Raw genomic sequence first — 26624 nt, forward strand, 5'->3', positions numbered from 1 at the left:
GGCACGGGTCACGGCGGGGGGAGGAACATGTAGGCACGGGTCATGGCGGGGGGAGGAACATGTAGGCACGGGTCACGGCGGGGGGAGGAACATGTAGGCACGGGTCACGGCGGGGGGAGGAACATGTAGGCACGGGTCACGGCGGGGGGAGGAACATGTAGGCACGGGTCACGGCGGGGGGAGGAACATGTAGGCACGGGTCGTGGCGGGGGGAGGAACATGTAGGCACGGGTCGTGGCGGGGGGAGGAACATGTAGGCACGGGTCGTTACGGGGGAGGAGCATGTAAGCACGGGTCACGGCGGGGGGAGGAACATGTAGGCACGGGTCACGGCGGGGGGAGGAACATGTAGGCACGGGTCACGGCGGGGGGAGGAACATGTAGGCACGGGTCGTGGCGGGGGGAGGAACATGTAGGCACGGGTCGTTACGGGGGAGGAGCATGTAAGCACGGGTCACGGCGGGGGGAGGAACATGTAGGCACGGGTCGTTACGGGGGAGGAGCATGTAAGCACGGGTCACGGCGGGGGGAGGAATATGTAGGCACGGGTCGTGCATACTTCTTTTTTTTGGACCCAACCGATCTGATACCTATTATTTTGTAGATCATTCGTATCCAAAGAATATTCTTACTAATTTTGTCCCCACTCCAGCGTGACTGCCAATCCCCCCCACCCAGCGTGGACATGTACAGAATAAAAACCTATTTTTTTTGTCTTTGGTTTCCCTGATAAGTTACTATTACTATTCGGAGGTCTTCCCCATGCAGTGGGGTTAAGTCCCTTTCACACCCCCTTTGCTCAGTTATTGTTACACGTGAATAATCCTCACTGCATTCAATATTTTTTAGTCTACGGGAAACTTTTCTCTGTATTGTGTGATGTAAAGTTTTTACTAGCAGAATTATTCCAGAATTTTTAACATCCCAATGTATTTATAGGAGATCAATGCACTTAATACATAATGCCATGAAAACCCCCCATTCACGGGCCGCCGTGCCAACTTGTGCATTTAGCTCTGGGGATACCCACCCACTAATGGAGAGACAATGGCTCCGCTCAGCATCTAGTAAGTGCATTTCCATCCTACGTTTAACTCTTCCATCTCCAGTTGTAGGCTGCCGCTGTCGATTACAATACGTCTTGCTTTGCCCACGTTAGGTTTTGTTGATGGCACCAGATACGATGCCACGGCTTGGGCCTAGCAGGGTTAATAAGAAGTGACTGGGCTGGTGGGAATTAAAGGCAAATCTACTGTGCTCAAAGCTGCTATTCCACAACCCTTCCACTATTGGGGGAAGCTGCTGTGAGCTTCTGTTTGAGCATTACAGCAGTCACTCTGCAGAGCTGAGGTGGAGCAGTGCAATGCACAGAGCACAGCAGTGTGAGGGTAAAGAAGCTGCAATCATGTAACAAAGATCCATTTCTCATCTGAAGCTGCAACTTTTATACATATTGCTCCATAAATTGAGCTAAATTGTGATGTGCGTCACTGATCAGCACCCCAGGGCCCACACACAGATGGCATGACGTAAAAAATGCTAAAAACTACAAATCTGTGCCAAGAAATGCTACAGGTGCACAAAACAAATGCACCTCAAAAATAATATATATATATATAAAAAAAAAAGAGAGAATGTTAATCACTGATGGAAATGAAGGGTAATGGGTGAGGGCACGCAAATGGATTGGGGAATGGCTGCTGGAGACTTTAAAAAATACTAACTTTGTAGGTGTTGAATGGTTAATAAAACGCCAATCAGCTCCAGGGGCCGGAGCCATCCATGAGGCGGGTTATTATGAGTAGACCTTGTGATGAGTGGTGTCTCCATGGACCCCACCAGTGAAGGACACTGTGATTAATCTTAATTGTCCTAATCAAGCCGATGCCAACGCCAGTCATGAATACTCCAAGGTTACCAGATGGTCCACTGTCAAAGACCAAGGATGGCTCATGGTTAGAGGAGTCAGGTAAGTACAAAACATAAATAGTTGTAGTCCAGAGCTCCGTCAACACAAAGGAGCAGCCACAATCAAGCAAATGGACCTCGCTTGTAACGGAGCAGATTCTGGATCAGTCTGGAGGCAGCAAAGAAGGTAAACTTCCAGCACAGCGAACATCATCCAAAAGTCCATCTTTACTTCATCAGGTTAGAAAGCCAAACAGAAGAACGTGTTCACGTGTTTGTACTAATTGTAAGTCATTATGAGTAATGACTTGTAACAAGTCCACTCTCCAAGTTTGCGAAGAGGTTAAGGAATGAAGCTACCAGACATGACCAGCCATGATCTTCTAAAAGTTCATCTTCATTTCATCAAGTTATAAAGCCAAACAGAAGAACGCGGTGACGTGTTTCAGATCTGTTGTCCTTGGTCATTATGACGTGTTTCAGATCTGTTGTCCTTGGTCATTATGACGTGTTTCAGATCTCTTGTCCTTGGTCATTATGACGTGTTTCAGATCTGTTGTCCTTGGTCATTATGACGTGTTTCAGATCTGTTGTCCTTGGTCATTATGACGTGTTTCAGATCTGTTGTCCTTGGTCATTATGACGTGTTTCAGATCTCTTGTCCTTGGTCATTATGACGTGTTTCAGATCTGTTGTCCTTGGTCATTATGACGTGTTTCAGATCTGTTGTCCTTGGTCATTATGACGTGTTTCAGATCTGTTGTCCTTGGTCATTATGACGTGTTTCAGATCTCTTGTCCTTGGTCATTATGACGTGTTTCAGATCTGTTGTCCTTGGTCATTATGACGTGTTTCAGATCTGTTGTCCTTGGTCATTATGACGTGTTTCAGATCTGTTGTCCTTGGTCATTATGACGTGTTTCAGATCTGTTGTCCTTGGTCATCATGACGTGTTTCAGATCTGTTGTCCTTGGTCATTATGACGCGTTTCAGATCTGTTGTCCTTGGTCATTATGACGCGTTTCAGATCTGTTGTCCTTGGTCATTATGACGTGTTTCAGATCTGTTGTCCTTGGTCATTATGACGTGTTTCAGATCTGTTGTCCTTGGTCATTATGACGTGTTTCAGATCTGTTGTCCTTGGTCATTATGACGCGTTTCAGATCTGTTGTCCTTGGTCATTATGACGTGTTTCAGATCTCTTGTCCTTGGTCATTATGACGCGTTTCAGATCTGTTGTCCTTGGTCATTATGACGCGTTTCAGATCTCTTGTCTTTGGTCATTATGACGTGTTTCAGATCTCTTGTCCTTGGTCATTATGACGTGTTTCAGATCTCTTGTCCTTGGTCATTATGACGTGTTTCGGACTCTTTCGAAACACATCGACACGTAGTTCTGTTGGGTTTTTTAGCCTGACGAAATAAAGATGAACTTTTTTAGAAGATCATAGATGGTCGTGTCTAGTAGCTTCATTCCTTGATCTCTTCCCAAACTTGATGTTTCTGGGCTCCCTGCTGTAGACCATAATTATAGTAGTGGAGTTGCTTATATAGGACATGAAGACATCCGACCCCCACCCAACAATTTGAAGATCAAATACGCGGCATGTAATGATGGACAAATCTAAAAAGACTTCTCGATCCTTAGGTGGCGCAGCCGGTGGTGGCTCTGAAGATGCTGAGAGGTGCCGTTTACGCTTCTGAGCTCCAACTCTTGTGTAATTTATAGCATTGGGCTCCTGTGGGTCATATAGTGAGGCACGTAATACCCCAAATTCTAATTTTCCGACAGTCACTGTATGAATGTCATGGTGAGGACCTGCATTAGCAGCCCAGTGTCTTAGACCCACGGTTGGGTCATAGTAGTTTACGGTTGGGGACACGTCCATCAAGTTGAACCAAGGAAGGGAAGGGATTGGATGAGGAAGAGATTTAGGGGAAACCATTCTATATAACATAACCTTTCGCTTTCATCCAGTGCTACTGCTACATTTTATTCGGCTGTCGCCAGAGAATCAATGAAGTTCAGTGTAACGAGTCCATTGTAATGAGGGTTAATAGCTGCCCCTGGATACAGAGCAGTGAAGGGTTTCTCATCAATACCCCCCTATAATGTATAATCACTAACTAATTATACAAGAGCAGGAGGTTTTCGGCAGTCACAATGACCGGAAACTGGAGGAGGCCTTTGGTTTTGTCATCTTTGTGAACGTCCACCTGTAGATAACTTCTGATTTTTATGATAAACTTTTTGATCTGATACTTTGGAGCCCCATCTTTTGGGTTGAACCTTTACCATATGCAGTTAGGTAGATGGTGGTTAACCCTTAGAGGTCAAAATGAAACCAAAACAAAGGTGATATTTACCTGAAGAACAGTAGAGTCGCTAAAGTGAATCTCCACCTTCCTCACATCTCCTGTTCTGGTTGTCCTCTAATATAAGCTGTCCATGTACGTCCTATTAAGGGAGACTTTATGGAATTTGAGAACATTATGGGATTTGTGGTTTGTGTAAAATTGGAACATAACCACATATGTGACATTTACCAGCAGGATGGAGGACTGTATGCAAATGAGCCTGAGGGGCTCTATAGGTGTTACTAGAGCCCCTCAGACTCATTTGCATACAGTCTTTCATTTTGGTGGTAATGTCCTATAAGCTCCCCCAAGTTCCCAGCTGTTATGGGTTTTCTGCCCTCCAGACACATGTGGGAAAGATCTTGCTTGTCCATGACACAAGGCTCATTATGGGGATGTATGGGGGTAGTTTTGGAGCAACGCTCTGCAGGTACTGAGAGAATTGCTGGATACTTCTGTGCACGCTCCATCTCTTAGTCCGAATGTTAATCTTTCTGCCGATCTTTAGGGAGCGCCGTTCCCATACGTTCTCCGTCTTGCATCACTGAGTATTGATAATTTATTTTCTCATCCTGAAAAATTCTGTTCTATTACAAGTCAAGCGTCTCTCTCGCTTCAATAACGTAAGGAAGAAAACCTCCCGAGTAATAACACAGACTACGCAGAAGAAGACGATGAAGTCCTCCTGGATAAACGTAATGAGCCAGAGTTGGCTGCGGAGGCCTGCGACCTGTTGCTGCGTTCCAGGGGCTGTTGCGATGTGCGTGCTCTTGATCGAGTTTCACGATGATCATCATGAGATGAGAAATTGTGCAGCTCTTTGGCAGATGTCCAATGAATATTGCCCCATGCATCTGAGCAGTTTGTGTGTGGTACTGCAGCTCAGCCTCATTCACTTCACTGGAGCTGCGTGGCAATTCCGAGTATGGACATGGGAGGCACTGTTTCTGGAAGAGAATGACTTTTTTAGCAACATAGATGATGGTTTAACTGGTAAAAGAGGGGGTGGTTTCTAAATCCTATCGAAATTCAGGTTATGAGGCTGAGGGTTCTAAATGGACCCTCTATTACGGAATGTTCACACAGTATAAATCACATTGACCTAAACCTAAAAGTTATAGATGGAGGGTAACTATTTGGGCATGACCAGTGTGATCTCCAACTCTTCAAGATGAGGGATATGTTTTCCCATCTGACTGAATTGGGAAGGGGACTTGCACCCAACTGGACTCTTACTCGTCGCTGTGGCATTCATATAGACCTACATCGATTCCATCTCTTTGGGGCACATTTACTTACCCGGTCCTGCCCCGATCCAGCGGCACGTTCTCAGAGGAGGATTCGGGTTCTGCCGGGATTCACTAAGGTAGTGCGCCCGATGTCCACCAGGTGTCGCTGCTGCGCTGAAGTCCGTCAGAGTTCACAATCCTATTCCTGGTAAGTGCGTGTCGACCAACACATTTTTTTTTTCTTAAATTCCGCAATTTTTCCAAATCCGACCGCGTGCGCCAAAAACCTGGGGCAATTCGGCGCAAATCTGAAAAATTCGGGTAACCCGATGAAAATGTGCGATTCGGGCCCTTAGTACATGACCCCCTTTGTTTCTTTGATAGATTTTGTTCCTGGCTTTCTGCTCCAGTTCTGGACCACCTCCCTGGCAGTAGAGAACCAAGTTAGCTCAGTGCACCTTGGAGAGTAATGGGAGGGGGTGGGGGGAAGATAGAGTAACCCATGACAAAATCTGTGGAGTATAAAAACACATTATGTGATCAAGTTTATTTAGTCAGTTAGTCCGAGGGTCTTTATGATTGAGCATGAAACACTTCAAAAAGTATTGTTATTGGTCGACGTTTTTACCATATTGAATAAGCTTAGAATTTGAAGAGGAATCTGCTTTGTGCTGGATCTCGTTCTGCGTTTTTCTGAGATTCTGGTCCAACAACCTGATCCGTAAATATAGCAGCCTCATGGAAGGATCCTATGATGGTGCGTTGAAGCTGGAATTGGGTTTCCTTTCTTCGTTCAAATCTGTGCAGTTGCGCCCAAGAGTCGAATAGTTGTGGTTGAATGGACCACGAGGATCCCTCAATGTCCTGTAGGGAGTAGGGTGCTCTTTTTAGGTCCTGCTTGAAATTGACAATCTGTACAGTCACATTGGTGTCATTGTATGTGTTGGGGGTTCTATCTATCGGTCTCCGACCAATCTTGACCACTGACCTGTGAGACAGAATTATTGTTTGTGATATTTTAGGAATGGAATGAAGATGGTAGAGCTGTAAGATTTGGAAACCAGAGGCCGTTGTACCAGGAGGTGTCGGAATCTAATGTGTGAGTTGGAGCTCCGCGAATAGTCGCCCACAATCTCATCTGGTTGACGTCTTACATCTCCCCCCCTCTTTGCCCGAACACCTCTCACTCCAGGGTACTAATACAAGGCCTCCCACACACGGCACCTTATTGCTCACCTCTTTAAATTGAAAGATTAACCTCGGGCACTCCAAAACCTCATTACCGTGCAGGCACCGAGTGTGAGGCTGCGAGCCACCCGCCTATATATATATTCCTATGTATTCTGCAGGCTGCCTTCATGCATGAGAATTTCCGTAATACCATGTGGATAAAAGAGCCTTAGATGCTATTATAGGCAATATAACCATTACAGCAAACATTTCTAACCCTCCTGAACGGGGCGATTTCACAGTGATGTGTACACAATTAGGTTTTCAAAGAATAGTTGATGCAATTGCTAGTGTTTCGACAGCAATTCCAGTGATTTATGAGAAATCGGGTTTCTGGGCATTTGCTTATATTTGTCCATAGGGGGCAGTATTACAAAAGTTGGCTAAGGGATTTCCACTATATGGTGACCGTTTTTTGTTTGTTATTCCCCTGCTGAAACCCTCAGGAAAACTACCCTGGAAGTGTTTGACTTCCTTTAAGTGCCCCCCACTGGTGGAATAAGGCATTACACACTGTCCATTCTGAGAAATTGGCTGAGGAGGCATTCATGAGAGGGTCTCCTACTTTTAACCCTTTCTCTCTTTGGTCAAGAGATGAGGTTCCTGTATAGTGCCTGTCTCTCCCCTCTTTTAATGTACAGGTAGGTGCAGTCCTCTTCCACAGTGCTCCCAAAATACCTGCTGGGAGAACCCTTTAAAGCCTGCTTTATCGATGTACATGCACTTTGCAATGTACCTGGACCTAGTGACCAGGAGCAGACGACAAGAGGGCCCTTAGGAGTACAGTAAGGGGACAGCTAGATGACGCGACTGCAGACACGGACCACTCACGGTCCACCCCATCATAAAATGGGGTCATGAATTGCCTGAAGTGCCCCGTCACCTCTATTCACTCTTGTAGATGACTTTAAAGATGTCCCGCTAGACCCATAACACTGAAAGGAACTGAGGTTTAGCGAGTGCTCCTATGACCCTGCGTTACTGCATGCTCAGAATCCGGATGGCTCCATAGATGTTAAGTGGTTTGAGCCACTTTCATTTAATGTATTTGGCCAGCCTTCTATAGCAAATAGCTCGGTAAGGGGTGACCATGATTAAGGGCGTAAGCTCCATCCACATTGTCCAGAGTTTAAAATTTCTACTTCATCTTACATAAAACCTCTTTGCTATTCACCTTGTGACTACATCACTGTAATCGGAATCGGTGGTGTCCGGAATTTGCCTTCAATGATCGCAAAACTGGATTGTTGGCGATTCCGCTTCCTCTGGTTCCCGATGAGATGCAGAGACCTTGATTTACTGATCATGCGAAATGTTTTAAAACCTGTTGTTGTGGACACACTTGTCTTATAGCTCGGCCACATCGAAAATTAATTTGGACGTGTTATGAGAAATGGAGGAAGAAGAGGGGGTGCTGTAATTAGGCACAGACACCGGTGATTAGCGCGCCGGACCGGATTGCACAGCAAGCGCTTTTCCAGTGTTTGTTTTTGCAGCCTTGTTCCGCAACGTAGCGTCTACTGAAGCGAGACAGAAAGATGGAAGAGGCAAGGTGTGCGGAGCCGGTGCCAAGTCTCTCTACTCTCCATCAATGTCCTGCCTCATGCTAAGTACAGTATCACAGACCGCTCAGCCCCCTATCATCACCTTGTGACGCTCGCCCATCCATACTTGTTACAGATGTTCTTCTTGTGCGTGGAGATCTCGGTGGTGACGCCTCATCATGGATTAGATTGGGCTTGTCCCCCCATAGAGGTTATACATAGTTTATATCAGATCTGCCGGACTAGAAACACAGCAGCAGAAGATGATGATCGTGGGCTCAAGAGCAAGGAGAAGAGATGGGTGGTTAGAAGATGATGGAAGAAGGTTGATGAAGCCTTCAAGCTTTGACCGCCAAAGACTGTAAAAAGCTAAATGGGCAACTTGATCCCATGTAAAACCTTACTCATTTTAAGTTATGGCAAGAGGTCCGCCATTTCAGATCCTCACCTTTTAGTTACTAGAATACAGAGGGTCTACCTCAACCCGATTTTGAGGTGCATTGCACTTGTTGAAGCCTAAACTTCAGACAGAAAGGCCACAAACCTCAAGATACTTGGCCAAAGGAGGAAACGCAGCGACGTCCATGAGATCAAGACTTTACGCAGTTCAACCCCTGAAATGAAAGCTGAAAGTTTGACCTTCAACGGCATCTGAATTGTTTTGTTCAAAATTCATTGTGATACAGAACCCAAAAATTTGGTCTTGGTCCAAATATTTATGGTTGTGACACACCGTCCAAACTTTTTACAAGGATTTCAGTAAATGTAGCCGGTCCACCCAAGTCTAAGGCTTTCCTCCGTCTTGAGCTCGTCTTGCTCCGGCACGGCTATGATCCATACAAGCCCGGTACTGATTGGCATTCTTAATGAGGTCTCCGCCGGCCTGGCACGGGGTGGGATTTCCCGAGGCTCGTTCATCACATCTTTTCTTGCCTGATAAATCCCGAATCAGCAGAGATTACTCTTGTGCATCATCTGTAGGCGTGAGAGATTGCATTAATACCTGACCCATCGCTCGCTAGACGTTTGCCTCCTTCACCCCTTATGAATATTTTTGATTTTATACCAGATTTTGCATCGGGCTGAATCACTCTTCACCTGACGGCTCAGACCCGGCTCTGACCTACATTAATGAGACTCATTACCCGGAATGTATATTGATGATATTTCACATATGTTGTAGGCGTCGCGGAATCCATTTTTATTGCGCTCTTTTGACTCGTGCCCTTGTAGACTTTAGGTGATGGGGCCCTAAAGGGTTAATGCGATTTCTGTCATAGGGCGGCCTCGCCTGCTGCATACAAAATAGGATTGTAAAATTTTTCCAGAAAACGCTGAATTTTTACTAATGAATCTTGCTATTGATCCAGATCTCTTATAAAGGTTGCTTTGGGGTTGGAGGTTATCACTTAGTTGGCGTATGATTAAAAACAAAATAAAAAAGTTGCGTGAAAACAACTAGTTTTTTTTTTCCTTTGAAAAACATGCAAAACTAGCTGCGATCCTTGGTGATCAAATCTAATATGTTGAAGAATAGATTTCGCTTTCCCAACACTGCCCCCACAGGAGAATTAAGGTATTACAATATGTCATTTGAAGTTAGTGCATTCTCCAGAGAGGGGGATAGCCCTTAGTGTGTCCCTTATAACCAGAGCTGTCTGATACAATGACCCCCACTATCCCCATACTGAGTACAGAGAAGGGAAAGGCCGATCCTCATCTCCGGCTGCCGAATGTCAGCAGAGCTAAGTGTTGGCCCTGGAGATTTGTGTGATCGTATCTTTCTCTGTTTGTAGCAGTAGGACTGAGAGTGATTCATATAGCAAGTTTCCAGCTTCTTCAGGTGCACTGGAGTTGTATCCTCACACTGCTGTGCTCTGTGCATTTGAACTGCTCCCCAGCCCCTTTCCTTTGCTCCTAGTTATTGCTCTGAACTTCCAACACTCCTGCTACAAAACACATCGTCCGGACCGTATAGTGACTGACTGCAGAGAGGAGAGAGCACAGCAGTGTGAGGACAGAATCTACAATGGTGAAATCTAAAACCATTTGTCAGAGTTTTGCTGCTACTAACAACATACACTAAGGTATGATTACCGGCGGTCCCCTACTTAAGAACACCCGACTTACAGACGGCCCCTAGTTACAAACGGACCTCTGCTTGTTGCTAATTTGCTGTACTTTAGCCTTGGGCTACAAAAAGCATCTATAACAGTTATCAGAGATGTCCGCAATGAAGATTTATTATTAATCCTGGTTCTTATGACAACCAAACATTTTTTAAAATCCAAAAATTTGGCTGGGGTTAGAATGATAAAATATACAGTTCCGACTTGCATACAAATTCAGCTTAAGAACAAACCTACAGAACCCGGGGACTGCCTGCACTCACCTCTCCAGGGACAACACCTAACACTGTCTGTATGGTGACACCTGCTGACCGGCTCTGCTTTCCGAATCCTGTATTCCCGATTTGAGAAGAACCTTTCCGCCTCTTCATTGATCCGGAATTTTACTTGTCCACAGAGAAGGTGGCGCGCCATAATAATGCAAATCAGTTTGTGCTGCAGTACCACAAGCAACCTAATAGCTTGGGGGGCGCTGTTTTTTCGGGATTAACAAATGAAGCGTGTTTATCTGCTCAGCCGCTTTCTACAAATCCCCGGGAGCCGGGATCATATTTCCGATTATTTTATATTAGCATAGATTATGGGTTTTTTTTATTATTCTGTTTTCCATTTGAAGTCTTTGATGGAATTGATTTTTTTTGTTCTTTTTGTGGTCGAAACATTTGATTGTGAAATAATTAGATCTGGTATAATTTTTTTTGCAGGCATTTGAGGATCTATATTTTCGTACGCTTTGATCTGTGCGTGATCAATAGTTTTTCAAAGAACTTTTAGCCAAAAAAAACAAACAAATATGTGTGATATTTGAAGTTCTATCGATCCGGCATGAACCTCGGAATATTCGATTGATTTCCTTCTTGTCGATGGCAGCCTACTGCTTATCGTGTAATGGAAATCACCTTAAAGGGGCCACATTCTCAGTGACATTGTGTCTGCAATATATCTCCATGGAGATCTAGTCAGGCCCATTCACCATGAATGAGAATCCCAGAGATACTCCAGCGCTGTGCTCAGCATTTTCCAATGCTGTGTATCTATAGGTGCAGTATTACTAGAGTAATAGTAGTACAGGCGCAGGCGTCCTGTACGATGGGATCACGATGTACTTTACCATTTAAATCCCCATTAGTGCTGCAAAGCCTTTGTGAGTGGTTACTTCTCCTAGATTTTAAAGAGCGACAATCATTTTTTGTTTTTTTTGGTTGTTTTACCAATGTTGTCTAGTTGTCGTTGGTGACCGGGGGTGGCAGCTAAAGTAGCCCCTCCCTGGGGCAAAAATACTCATTACTTTGGTAGACCATGTGCCGATAAAAACCTTACGTCAAGTATTGTAAAGAATCTCCCCAATTCGTTGTTGACTGATGTAGAATTTTATGCTGTTTTGTGGTTATTTCTATTCTACTGAGTTTTTGGATTTTGGCTATAATCAGTATGAGATGGGTTAGTCCTCTAGATGTGGTGGCTCTTCGTAATGTATGAACCTCTCATCCACCGCGTGCCTGGGCAATACGTCGTACCTCGCCCCCATGGCTGCGGCACTTGTAACCTTCACCTACGTACTTGGGTCTTTGTGCATGGATATAACTTGTATAGGTACATACTATCAGTGTACGTGGCTCCATTGTCTATCTAGTCCTGTTTTCTTGGTTTATAAAAAGCAATCGCGGACCTCTTGAACTCGTTGACTTTGTTGTTCTGTGCAGATACATAAAATATCATGTTCCAGTGAGTCAGGACCACACAGGTTTATATATCGCTCATCTCATCCGTGATTCCAGACATGGAGCCATAGAGAAATTTGAAGAATTGCAGGAAATGTGTAAACTAAAAAATTCTCTGCTCTTCGCCGTCTCCCACCCCATCTTCATCTCCCTCTGTGATCCTGCAGCGATCATACATTATACCACGGTGGTCACGTGTCTTGCATTACCAGTAAGTGATTGGCTACAGAGATTTTATGGCACCGCAATGTGGCGACACGGAAGTGAATATTGGCTTATAGACAATCGGGAATAACTCCAGGTTTCAGTAGGCCCCTGGGCGACAGAGCCTCAGTGGGCCCCTTTGTAGTGGACTCACATGGCCGCATTGAAAAATAAAACCTAAACTGAAATAATCCCTCCCAACCTGTGGATTGATTAGATACAGCCCCTCTCTACCCCATGGATTCCTTATGTACAGCCGTATTTGCCCCCTCCCCAACAGCTCTGAGCCCCGGCACTTGCCCATGTAGGCAATAATCAATTACTAAAAAAAACAATAAACCCAAAAGTCCATGTATTGCACCGCGCCCCACCACAATCGCTACCATAGGCATCTACTCTTAGTCTAACCCTTGCCTAATCCATACAAACTGATCCGTATCCTTTACCGAAATACAGTTCGTTCTCCCGTGTCAACCGCGAGTCCCATCGCTCATTGCGTTATAATGGAGGCTGGGAGCGCACGTCTTCACTCGTCAGGACCACGGCCGTCGCAGTCCAGATGTTGCTTTTTCCCCCCTTAGGTACCCGGATAACTAAAATGACTCGACTTAAAAAAAAAGATTGCTAGTTGGATTAGGAAGTCTTATATGCCGGGCAGTTCCCCCTATGATATGCAGAGTATCTCCTCCGGATCCCTTTACCTTCTCTAGTCACTTCCTCTTTCCTCCATCATGTTGGTTTAGGTCATGTTGGACATTGGTTTAGGTTAGTCCCCTTCAATAGGTATAGAGATGACTGACTTTCTGGGAGGTGCTTTGCATACTCCGTGGTCATTGAAGCATTGTCGGTCTCGTAAGACTCACTCTTCCAGCTTGTGGTCTCTACAAGAAATTAAAACCCCTACGTAAGTCATACATAACGACTGGCTACAGATGGGTCAATAGTGGAGAACATTCAGGACATTGACTAACAGCACACAGTGGTAACATCGAGATGTTACCACTATATCCACTAGTCTCCGGTCTCCGCTATTGACCCATCACTGACAGTGGTCAGCGAAGCATTGTCGTCTCGGAAGACTCACTCTTCCAGCTTGTGGTCTCTACAAGAAGTTAAAACGGCTACGTAAGTCCTATGTAATATAGGCCTATACAACGACCAGCTCTCTACCCTTTACTTATAATGGGGCAAAACGACTGGCTACAGATGGGTCATATGTGGAGAACATTCAGGACATTGACAGCACACGGTGGCAACATCTAGTATGGATGGTCATCCCTATACAAGTGATTAGACTTGGGCTGCCCTCTTAGAAGTGGCACCTAAAGATCCAAGCCATTGACTCCTTGCCTCCAACCTCCAAAGAACTGGTTACAAAAGGTTCTCTCACTTTTGGAGAAATTTTTAGTTTGGCTAGAAGTTTCCATAATGCTTCACGTCCTGTTAATGGATAGAACCAACACCAACGCTTTACGTTTGTATTATTTCGGCCTTGGTCCGTATGTAGCTGTCAAGCTCCCCGCCGGTCAGCCCATAAATATAAACGTAAGGACTTTAATCCTTAAGTAGGGTTCTTCTAAGGAGAAATCCATTTTCTTGATGATGTAGTCGGTTTGTTTCAAGACCGGGATAACCAAGAGCTGTGGGACGTCCAAGATCTGATGCTCTAAGCAGTTACTTTGTTATCAGGACGAGGCCGTGTGATTGACCAGAAAGTTTTACCAATACAAGAATTGCCATCTCAGGTGCTTTCCGAGGCTTCACCGCTTCTGAAGATGGTCACACGTCAGCAAGTTGTCCGCTACTCCCCGAAGACAGAAGGAAAGCTCTGCACATTTTCAAGACCTAGATTTACATTTCGTTGGCAGCAGAAGCTTGTTGACCTTAACAAACATTCTCGGCATCGTGTCCCTGCTGGGTTTTTCTTATTGATTGTTTTACTCACTTTGTTCTTCGCCACTCGCTAATAAATGCACATTTTACTGTGGACGTGCCGAATGTGTGCAAGAGGGATCTGCGTATGGCCCGATCGTACCCTTGAAGCTGTCATAGTAGTCTGGAACTCTAGTGAAGATGTAGACTCTCATGAACACAAAATTCATGGACGAACTCCTGACCAAGATGTGGAATTTGACTCAAACTGAAAAATGGGAGTAACTTATATTTGTGGAAGCCACATCACACATAGAAATGATTGGGAACGTCTACTCAAGTGGTTAAGGAGAACCTCTCACCACCTCCACCAACTCCAGATCATAATTTCCTAAATTATTGCTCGAGAATCTTTGGAGCTAGAGGAAAAATTTCAAATTGGAATCAAATGGTGATATTTACATAATTAAGCATATTTTAACCCTTTACTTTCTCAAGGTTTATGATGGTCATTGTAAAATTCCCGAGTGTGTAGGGACTCTCTAAGCAGACACTTCATGATCCATCTAGTGCTATGAGATGCTGTGTCCTAACAATGTGCTTAGATTATCAGGGTCCAGGTTTATCTACACTTTTATTTAGCTTCTGGATATTCTACTAGGATCTGACACATAGAAAAAGAGAGAAGACAGATCAGAGGTGAGAGATGATGAGATCCATGAGATGCGTATAACACACAATGACACTCACAGCTCTGCTACATCTGAGCTATAATACACACAGAGTGCCTCCTCCTGGATAAAGACCTTATCTTATCTGTAGCTTGTTGAGTAAGTCGTAGAGTAAAAAACCATAGGCAGAAGATTTTCGGTTGGACCTCGGGGCAACCCAAATTGTGTACACCAGGGGAATGTGTTATTTTGTTATCCTTGTATATTTAATAATCTTAAATAAAAAAAAGTCCCTGTGGTAATACCCCCTTTTAAGAGCTAAAACACACTGCAATGCTGGAAATACGGTGGGAGGAGCCACCAGAAAACCTCTGGACATCCAAACTGCAAACATTATTAGTTTGGCATTGTTAAGCTGTAAGGCAGGGAATCCTTGCATTGTACATTACTATGATGTTTGGAGCCCTGCATTGTATTCTGTCCTTGAAATATCACATGGTCGGAGATTGCACGGGGGTTGGATAGCCCTCGAATGTTCGTCGGCAAACACCAACTTTGTCAGAAACACATAATTTGTGTACAGATTTGGTGCTCGGATACAGATCTTTACACTGCGAGTGGAGATGAGCTGGATCTTCAGAACGAAAAGTGGAACCTTCCAAGATGACAATTTCCACAGCCCGATAAGTGTTAGTTAGCACCTATTAAGTCCGGGGCTTAAAGTCCTTTCCAGAAAGAGTCATCATTCAGTGAGTCAGTGTTCTGGATGTGACGTTCTTGGCTCCATTGTGAAGAAATATAAGGAGAAGGTGGCCGCAACCTTGTGCGCCGAGACGTAGTTTTTCTGCAGCCTATATAGGTCAAGTACTTGTTCTGTGAGCCATTGTTTAGAGACTGAAGTTACTGCTGTTTCATTCAAGACACGTTCACGGTGGCTGGTGGTAGGGACACAATGGCCGATTCGGCCTCCACCTCTTGACCAGGAGTTCTGGCGTTTTCTTTTACCTTCTATGTCCTGCTTCACTAAATTTATGTTTACTGCTTAGCCAAAATGAGCTGCTCATTTCTGTGGCCTGTATTGGGTTAAACAGGTTTTTTCTACGTTTCAATAAAAAGCACGAACCAGCGCCGTGTAAACGCTCATCACGCATCAAAAAAAAGTGCCACTGAAAGTTCCACGAACCAAAAAGACTCCTTCAGCGTGTCACAAGGAGAGAGACAAGGGGACAGTGAAGTGGTCATTGGTTCTGCAGTCGAGGGTTTCTCCAAAACTTGAAAGTAGAAAGTTCTACGTGGATCGATAATTTTTAAAGTGGGCTATCCTGCTCCGGAACCAGCTATCCACGACCACCCATGATTACTATTTGGCGCTGATGTTCTGCATCACTCAATAAAAGTGGACTTTGTTTACCAAGAGCCTTTTTTGCAGACAAAATTTTACATAAATCATTAGTACAACTGACTAATGTGTAGTATGGCTTCAGGCGCATTAGTATAATTTTTAAAGTTGATTTTAGAGGGATGGATAGGAAATGTAAGAAGATTACCGCAGTCACGGTGCTTGGATCTGTGAGTAAGTGTCCCTGGTTTATCATGATGGATTTGATTTTCTTTAAACCTTTGCTTAAAGCGTAACTGTAAAGTTACTGACAAAAATTAGTGTTGGCGCACCTGGAGAGAGCCTTGGATAACAATTCCATCGATACCTGTATCATGCTGCTGGCTTCTTCCTAGCCTGAGATATATCGGGTTTATTTACCAATAGACTCAGATTCGGCTATTTCTGATGTGGGTGGGAACTTGCTCAGTGCAATGAGGCCAGAACAGGACAGCATGTGTGTAATTGGCCGATCTGAAGCATGTGATGAGTCACATGCTTGTGATGTCACTGAAGGTCTCTTGCCAGGACACTAAGGACTTTGAAATGATGCAGGACAGCTTGTTTGTAGTTGGCCGACCTGAAGCATGTGATGAGTCACATGCTCGTGACATCATTACAGGTCCTACCGCCCCTCTCAGCAAGCCTCCTGTCGTCTCTAGTTGTTCTATACGGTTTCCCATTGCAACCGGAAAGCGTGGCAAATGGAGATTGACCTTGGCGGCAAGGAAAAAACCTCTGCCAGCTACTAAGATTTGCAGATTGCTAATTGTAGTAATTTTAGAGAATTTATTTTTGATTAGTACAGAGTAAGGCAAAAGTTGTTATTCTTTACAGTTGTACATTAATTTCATCTTGCTAGTAAGATGCACATAAGCGCACTGAGGTGTCTCATCAGATCGACTCTCGAAGTCGCAGCAGCCAGGTCATTCACTAATCAGTAATTGGAGATAATCTATGGGCGTAAATGGATTTTTTATCTGCAGTTTAGATTTTCTACCTGTATCTCTGGTTATGTAGCTCATAGAGCCACAATCCTGATGCCCTTTGAAAGTTGAGATCCTTAACTTGAATATGACACATACTTTTTATGTATTTTCCTCTTGTGAAGAGTCATCTCAGTCTGATGAAATATTTCTCCGCAGCAATCCCATCCAAAGCCGCACCATCTCCATGAAGAGGAATATCTCATTTCGATATGAGCATCTGTGGAATGAATTAATGATGATTCTTACACGGTTCCACTAATTAGTAGGGTTAATTGGAGAAACATAAATAGTGATTTTTTTTTTGTATTATTATGTAAAAGACGTGCAGCTCTTCACCAGCACTCTGAGAAGACAGAATTTTCCATATACAGGCGGTCCCCAACTTAAGAACACCCGACTTACAAATGACCCCTAGTTACAAACGGGCCTCTGGATGTTTGTAACTTACTGTACTGTAGTCCCAGGCTAAAATTATGAGCTTTAAGAGTTATCAAAGGTGTATACAACTAAGATTTATTAATAATCCTGGTTCTTATGACAACCCAAAAGTTTTAAAATCCAATTGTTACTTAAACCAAAAAAAATTTTTGTCTGTGGCATATATATATATTTGTTGTCTTCCCCACTTGGTAGCCACAACCTCATTAGATCACCGGAGTGGGGGCTCAATTTATGCTGCTCTGATGAGAAAACCAATCACTAGCTTCCAAATGGCACATGCACAGCTCTCAACAGGTAGCTACATGGGTTGTTACACTGTGCAGGAGCACTTCCCCCTTCCCACTGTGTGAGATTACATCAAAGAGGGGGAGGTGCTGGTGGTGGAAAGTGCTTCTGCACAGCATTACGGCCCGTGAATCTACAGCACGGTGGGGCTCCACTAATGCCTGGCTCATTAGCATAAATGTAAAACTTGATTTTAGAAGAAAGGAGGCCATGGATAACACATATAAGAAGATTACCACAGTTATGGCGCCTGGATCGATGAGTAAGTGTCCCTGGTTTATCAGGATGGATTTGGATGGTAGATTTCATTTTAAGGGTAGGACCTGCTTTGCCTATAGATGGCCAGAAGTGTCCTAACTCTTCCCTGTGATTTTGTTTCCCATTTTGGCCACGAAAGACGTTCCCATCCTCTATCTCGGCTATGTGTTGGAAATGCAGTAGGTCAGGACCCGCTAATATTGCACTTAGCCAGTTCTGGAACAGCCAATGTAAATATAACTTTGGCCAATCCTGAAGGGCTGTATGGAGAGGGCCCATAGACTGTGCCCTAGACTGTGCCCTAGACTGTGCCCTAGACTGTGCCCTAGACTGTGCCCTAGACTGTGCCCTAGACTGTGCCCTAGACTGTGCCCTAGACTGTGCCCTAGACTGTGCCCTAGACTGTGCCCTAGACTGTGCCCTACGCAACGGGTGTCTGCCATTCCGGGTGTCTGCCATTCCGGGTGTCTGCCATTCCGGGTGTCTGCCATTCCGGGTGTCTGCCATTCCGGGTGTCTGCCATTCCGGGTGTCTGCCATTCCGGGTGTCTGCCATTCCGGGTGTCTGCCATTCCGGGTGTCTGCCATTCCGGGTGTCTGCCATTCCGGGTGTCTGCCATTCCGGGTGTCTGCCATTCCGGGTGTCTGCCATTCCGGGTGTCTGCCATTCCGGGTGTCTGCCATTGATGTCATCAGAGGCCGCAGATTGGTGCAAGGACAGTTGGGAGCCTGTTAAAATCCGTATATCTACAATGTACTGCTATACAATTTTAGGGTAAGAGTATCCTGCGGTTACTGAAGTAACGAAAACCTGTTCCTTATACTATAAAATGCATCGGCCAAGGAAGTCTGGACAGTCAGAAATCTGGATGATCAGCATTGGCGCAGGCCGTATGTCCCTTAGGCAGCTTGAACTCGGCAGGGTGGAGATGAAGGGATGGTGAGTGCTCCTCACCCCTCCCCTCTCCATAGGAAGCTGAGCGGCTGCGCCGTAATCGGTCCCTTTTGAGATGTGGTCGTTCAGGCTTCGCGACGGGAAATACGGCCATTCCACAGAATGACCATATAGTCAATACCAGCCATATGAAAACGGTACAATACGACAAACATACATCTGTGTGGAAGAAGCCGCACTGGCGATGTGATCAATATTATTAGAGCTCCTTCCATCTCTTCTCCGTGCGTTTCATTTATCCTTCTCTTCCGTCTTTTGTGCTCGGCTCCTCGGCTTCTGCTCAGGGTTTTCTTCTCTTCTTTATAATTTGTAAAGAGCGTCTCGTGTAATGAGTCTGAGCCGGAGGGATAATACATTTCATCTTTGCACGTAAGCTGTAAATGAGGGCTGTAAGCGGCGCGTTAGTTTCTCTGCGAGTTCTCTATATTATGGTAATTCGGCTGCTCAATAACATTTTATCTCGGCCAATTTGCCCGGATCTTCCGCCGGTGCCCCCTCGCAGCCTGGCTGTGCCTTCTACACGCGCTGCTTTCATTTAGCAAATCTTCGCAAGCGACATAAGGAAAAAAGAGCAGCGGTTACGCTTTCCGTGTTTACACTGGTACAAGGGCCTTGGCTCCTCTTACAGCAAACACGTAACGCGGTTGTAATTAATTCCATTACAAGGTCGTATTATCACGTAAGCGCTGAAATGCTTCCTGAAAAATGCTTTGGAACGGCAGCGCGTCGTAGGTGATGAAAAGATAAACTCAATGATATTTTTAACATTGATATAGAGTATGGGAAGCCGTCACAGGTTTGTATATATGGTAGAAAATATTCCGTGGGTCTAGATGAACCGTACACCGTTATTTTGTTATCGATACATTGTTGCAAAATCCGTAGTGACAATTCAAGCCGACGCATTTCAAGCAACAAACTCGTTCTTAGTCCTGACGTGCAAACACAAATACATGTATAAGGAAAACACTCCCACCCTCCGCGACGTACATCACAATGGATTTCCGGTATGATGGGGGGGGGGGGGGGGAGATCCTGTGATATATAAATATGTATTTCACATGATCTTCAGGATATATCACATGATCTCCAGGATATATCGCATGATCTCCGGGATACATCACATGATCTCCAGGATATATCGCATGATCTCCAGGATATATCACATGATCTCCAGGATATATCGCATGATCTTCAGGATATATCGCATGATCTCCAGGATATATCGCATGATCTCCAGGATATATCGCATGATCTCCAGGATATATCGCATGATCTCCAGGATATATCGCATGATCTCCAGGATATATCGCATGATCTCCAGGATATATCGCATGATCTTCAGGATATATCGCATGATCTCCAGGATATATCGCATGATCTCCAGGATATATCGCATGATCTCCAGGATATATCGCATGATCTCCAGGATATATCGCATGATCTCCAGGATATATCGCATGATCTCCAGGATATATCGCATGATCTCCAGGATATATCACATGATCTCCGGGATATATCACATGATCTCCGGGATATATCACATGATCTCCGGGATATATCACATGATCTCCGGGATATATCACATGATCTCCGGGATATATCACATGACCTCCGGGATATATCACATGACCTCCGGGATATATCGCATGATCTCCAGGATATATCGCATGATCTCCAGGATATATCGCATGATCTCCAGGATATATCGCATGATCTCCAGGATATATCGCATGATCTCCAGGATATATCGCATGATCTCCAGGATATATCGCATGATCTCCAGGATATATCGCATGATCTCCAGGATATATCGCATGATCTCCAGGATATATCGCATGATCTCCAGGATATATCGCATGATCTCCAGGATATATCGCATGATCTCCAGGATATCTATCGATTTTTACCTACGGATTTTGCAACAATGTATCAATAAGGAAACAATTGTCTACAGTGCAGCTAGACCCGTGGAATATTTTTCAGTGATTGCTTCACCCGAATAGAGGGGAGGTCTGTGCTTTTCTGGACATGAGGTTGAGGTGAGCTAATTTACCAACCTTTACTGTAAATACTTGGCCCATAAAAAAAATTAAAACCTTTTTTTTCACAGCCCTGCTGCTACTAGCAACAGGAAACTACCAACAGAGTCAACTAATATAAATCGGATTTTCGGACTTGTTTTTGTAAAATTAAAAAAAAAAACCTGCTTTAAAGATATGCTAATATGCCTAAGGGTGTTAAGGACAGCTGGGGGTGTGCATTAACGTGATGTGACGGAGACTGGAGGGGCTCTGGTGACAACCCCCAGAGTCCCTCCAGTCTCCGTCACATGACGTTTCCTTTACATCCATTGAGTGTTTTTATAGTGATGGTGAAAAACCTTTGTACCACAAATAACATCCTGGTCATCCTGTGAATATTTTTTAAAAATGATTAAAAAAAAAAAAAGTAGGTGGATGGGGCCAATTTAGAGGAATAAATGGTATTGTCTCAAGTGATTAAGGGAGGACTTTTTAGGAATTTTTTGGTAAATAAAAGTATTATATTTATTTCTTTTTATCTCAGGCCCGGTACAAGCAGAGTCTGGACCCCACCGTGGATGAGGTGAAGAAGCTCTGCACCTCCTTGAGAAGGAATGCCAAGGAAGAGCGGGTGCTGTTCCACTACAATGGCCACGGAGTGCCGCGCCCCACAGTCAACGGAGAGATCTGGGTTTTCAATAAGGTTGGTAAATGTCAAGGACTGTGTCTGGATGACTTCTAAAAAATACAGGCGGTCCCCTACTTAAGGACACCCCACTTACAGACCCCTCTGCATCATCCCCTCATACCTTCCCCCACCACCCACTGCATTTCTACATTAATGTGAGGTTCTGCAGCAGCTGTTGTGATACAATCAGTGATAAATGTGGTGCAGTCAGTAATAAATGTGGTGCACGTTCAGACTAAGCGGTAACAGCCCCTTTAGGTGACATTATTCTGTCTGATTTGTGTTTTATAATGTTCTGCAACAGCTTAAGTGTAAATAGGAAGGTTCTGCAGCAGCTGGCTCGTGTGTTGGGGGGTTCCGTCGGCAGTTGGCTCGTGTATTGGGGGGTTCTGCAGCGGGTGGTGCATGTATCAGATGGTTCGGCAGCGGGTGGTGCATGTATCGATGGTTCTGCAGCGGGTGGTGCATGTATCGGGGGTTCTGCAGCGGGTGGCGCATGTATCGGGGGGTTCTGCAGCGGGTGGCGCATGTATCGGGGGGTTCTGCAGCGGGTGGCGCATGTATCGGGGGGTTCTGCAGCGGGTGGCGCATGTATCGGGGGGTTCTGCAGCGGGTGGCGCATGTATCAGATGGTTCGGCAGCGGGTGGCGCATGTATCGGGGGTTCTGCAGCGGGTGGCGCATGTATCGGGGGGTTCTGCAGCGGGTGGCGCATGTATCGGGGGGTTCTGCAGCGGGTGGCGCATGTATCGGGGGGTTCTGCAGCGGGTGGCGCATGTATCAGGGGGTTCGGCAGCGGGTGGTGCATGTATCGGGGGTTCTGCAGCGGGTGGTGCATGTATCGGGGGTTCTGCAGCGGGTGGTGCATGTATCGGGGGGTTCTGCAGCATTATTATTACATCTATTAATACAGTAAACAGGGTATAAGGAGACCTTCTGCAGAGCTTCATCCACTGCCGGTCTCTGTTATTCTCCTCCATTATAGAAAAAGATAGTGGAAACCCATGTAACACTAAGGACCTATGGCTGCAGGGGGCCCCAGACAAAAATTTGCTATGGGGCCCACTCATTCCTAGTTACGCCACTGATAGCACTCATAATGGTATGATTACAAATCTCTCCAGGGACAATACCTGCCTGTCTGCAGAGTGCACAGAGCACAGCAGTGTAAGTACAGGCCCCAGTGCACTCGGTGAAGCTACAATTGTATATAAATCCTTATTTCACAGTCCTGCTGCTGCACAAAGGTATGATTATACATTTATCCAGGGAGAATACTTAACACTGGCTGCAGAGACCTAGAAGCACAGCAGTGTAAGAACACGCCCAGTGCACTTGGCGAAGCTACATTCCTGGAATATCCATGGAATCCATGTCACAGTCCTGCTGCTACTAACAGCATACATTAAAGTCTGATTACACTTCTCTCCAAGGACAATATTGAACACCCCATGTGTCACCCACGCTCAATACTGTCTAAGCACAGCAGTGTGAGGATACGCTCCCAGTAAACTTGGCAAAGCTAAATTCCTGGTCTATAAATCCATTTATAACAGTCCTGCTGCTACTAACAGCATACATTAAATTCTGATTACACATCTCTCCATGGACAATACCTAACACTATCTGCGGAGTGCACAGAGCACAGCAGTGTAAGGATAACCCCCAGTGTACTCGCTGAAGCTACAATCCTGGAATATAAATCCTTATATCACAGTCCTGCTACTGCACACACATATGATTACACATCTCTTCAGGGACAATACCTGACACTGTCTGCACAGACCACAGCAGTGTAAAGATAAGCCCCAGTTAACTTGGTGAAGCTACAATCCTGGAATATAAATCCATATTTCACAGTCCTGCTACTGCACACACACATGATTACACATCTCTTCAGAGACAATACTGAACACTGTCTGCAGAGAGCACAGCAGTGTAAGGATAAGCCCCCGTGCAATTGGTGAAGCTACAATCCTGGAACACAAATCCCTATGTCACAGTCCTGCTGCTACTAATAGCACATATAAAGGTACGATTACTCACCACATGTTCAATACTGTCTACTCACTGACAATCTTTTTAAGTGACGTTTCCTCAAGGTAAACAATTAAAAAAAAAAGGAATAAAACAAAAACCTGGACTTATTCTGATGGAAGTCAATTCACAGACCAGGAAAACTTTCTCCAGGTCTAAAAACCCGTCAGGAGATGAAAGCGACTCCAGAGAGGTGTTTGACAGCCCAGGCGTTTGCCGAATGCGTCTTTTTGCGTTTTTTCATGTCATGCGAGATTCGGATGTGTCGATCAGAACAAACAGAATGTGGGATGGAAGGGTTTTCACACCGCATGGTGTCGTCACACAAGGAGCCGGGACCCAGCGTGACACTTGTGCCTTGGGCGGCAAAACACTGCGTCCCGACACTGTGCAGGGCTGAAACGTCTGGAACAAGATGTCACTGTGAAAATTCATCTGGAGTTACTGTATTTATTTTTTTTTTGGTTTTCTTACTTCCCCTATCAAAATGCTACGAATGAGGCACGGACAAGAATTTCTGAAGACGCTGGGCAATTTTAATTTTTTCTAATGAAAAATTGGACGTTGAGATGAAAATCCCCCCCCAAAAAACCCCACTCCAGATTTAGTCTCGTTTTTTGAAGCCACGCCCACCATTGTAATTGATCAGTACACGCCTCCTATGCATATTAACCGGTTAATGCTTCGTCTGATACATTTGGGTCTTTTTTTTTGGTTTTGTTTTTTTAAGGGGGGCACCAAAACGGGTAACTTCTCTTTTTCCATGCCCTTAGATCTGACTCTACCCTAACCCCTGTTGTTACGCCGAGGAAGGGCCTCTGAGTATGTGGATCAAGATCGTTGTAATGTGACAACCACCTTCAAGGAAATCTACTAACAAAATCCATCCTGATAAACCAGGGACATTACTCCTAGATCCATTCACCGGGACTGTGGTAATCTGTGGTATATTTGTTATCCATGGCCTCCTCCCTTCTAAAATCAACTTTTAAAACTATGCTAATGAGTAAGACGGGCTTCATCCTTACTATAGCTTCACAGGCTGTTACACTGCCTCTCTGCTCCCTCAGCACTTTCCCCTCCCTCTGCCTGTTGTACTCTCACACAGTGGAATGGGAAACAGTGTAACAGCCTGTGAAGTTACAGTACAGAGAGGCTCTGGTAATGCCTCCAGAGCCCTTCAGGCTCATTAGCATAATGTTAAAAGGTGATCTTAGAAGGAAGGAGGCCATGGATAAGAAATATAAGAAGATTACCACAGTCCCGGTGCCTGGATCTATGAGTAATGTCCCTGGTTTATCAGGATGGATTTTGCTGGTAGATTTAGTTCTAGTAAATGTAAGAAATATTACAATACATTAGAGTTAAATGCCTCTTTTCACTTTGACTCTAATTATTCTCTTTGAAAGATAAAATGAGTTTCACTGAAATATTTGCCAAATGCTGCTTATCCAACAAAAGGGACAGAAGCTTACACTGTCAAATGACATTGAAGTCTATTTAGAGAGGAGGGGGAGTCACAGCAGCTAGGTCTCCTTCCCCCATCAGAGAAAGATCATTACATAAAGGTCTGTGGAGAGGGGAGGGGGTGCAGTGAGTCGCAGCAGCTAGGTCTCCTTCCACCATCAGAGAAGGATCATTACATAAAGGTCTGTGGAGAGGGGAGGGGGTGCAGTGAGTCACAGCAGCTAGGTCTCCTTCCACCATCAGAGAAGGATCATTACATAAAGGTCTGTGGAGAGGGGGTGCAGTGAGTCACAGCAGCTAGGTCTCAACCAATAGTATTGAGAAAAATTTAGTTCTTGTAAAAGCGTGCAGAAAAATGTAGTGACTTGTCCCTAGAAGCTCGTTCTCCTGTGAGGCCTGTTGGGTGCTATAAGCAATGGAGACTCCGCTTAATGATTTTTATGTGCAGGATCATGTGGGATTAATGAATCTGTATCTGGCCATACATACATACATACATACATGCATGAGGGACAGTAAAATATGACTCCTCAGTTGAGCTTTAGGGAGTTTCTGACCACATTTCCACCATTGCAAGACTTTGCACCCAATAAATTAGAAGGTGTTGAGTGTGAATGAGATTAGGACACTCCTTCACTATTAGGCTCTGTGTCTTCTGAATCTAGAGAGCCTGTAGACACCGGAGCTGGGTCAAGAGGGAAGAAGAGTGACCTTAGATTACCGAAATCCAGTGTATCCGTTAGCACGTCTCGGGATGTCTACACTGTGTTAGTTGTGTTTTCACATAAGCTTTTTATTTCCCAGACAACCATTGTTCCTGGTGTCCTCGCTGTTGTATTAGTATATATAAAGCTAAACACTTTAGCAGCTGCAGCGTTCCTGAGATTAAGGGAACAGCATAAAGCGACCTCGGCTGATCTACACCCAGAAGACAAGGGGGAGGCCATGGTCCAAAATATCCTGCTGATAGAGTGCACCACTAGGGGGAGCTCTATGCAGTCTTACTCATCACTGGCAGTCCAGTTTATGGGGAGTTTGTACTCCAATGACTTTGAGGTATGGTGGCTGCGCATTAATTTGGCCCCCTCTCTTGTAGTTTTTGAAGTTGTGAACCCCCAATGAAGTTGGCCACGCATCTTCACGGACTCCTCAAACCTGCATCCTCCAGAGGTCCCATAGACATGGCAAATCTTGTTCCCGTGTCTTAACAGTCTTCCATTTTCTAACTCTGCTGTGAT

General features: G+C 44.9%; 1 protein-coding gene across 2 annotated transcripts in view; it reads left to right on the top strand.

Annotated features, from left to right (window-relative positions):
- Nucleotides 1-26624, top strand: part of RPTOR (regulatory associated protein of MTOR complex 1) — a 171744-nt gene that overhangs the window by 79263 nt on the left and 65857 nt on the right. For both annotated transcript variants that reach the window (XM_072112476.1, XM_072112477.1), the window contains exon 4: nt 21740-21898. In XM_072112476.1, the coding sequence (XP_071968577.1) occupies nt 21740-21898 (159 nt within the window). The remainder of the gene's footprint in view (nt 1-21739; nt 21899-26624) is intronic.

Source organism: Engystomops pustulosus, chromosome 6 (genome assembly GCF_040894005.1).
Source record: "Engystomops pustulosus chromosome 6, aEngPut4.maternal, whole genome shotgun sequence".
In the NCBI taxonomy this organism is placed as follows: domain Eukaryota; kingdom Metazoa; phylum Chordata; class Amphibia; order Anura; family Leptodactylidae; genus Engystomops; species Engystomops pustulosus.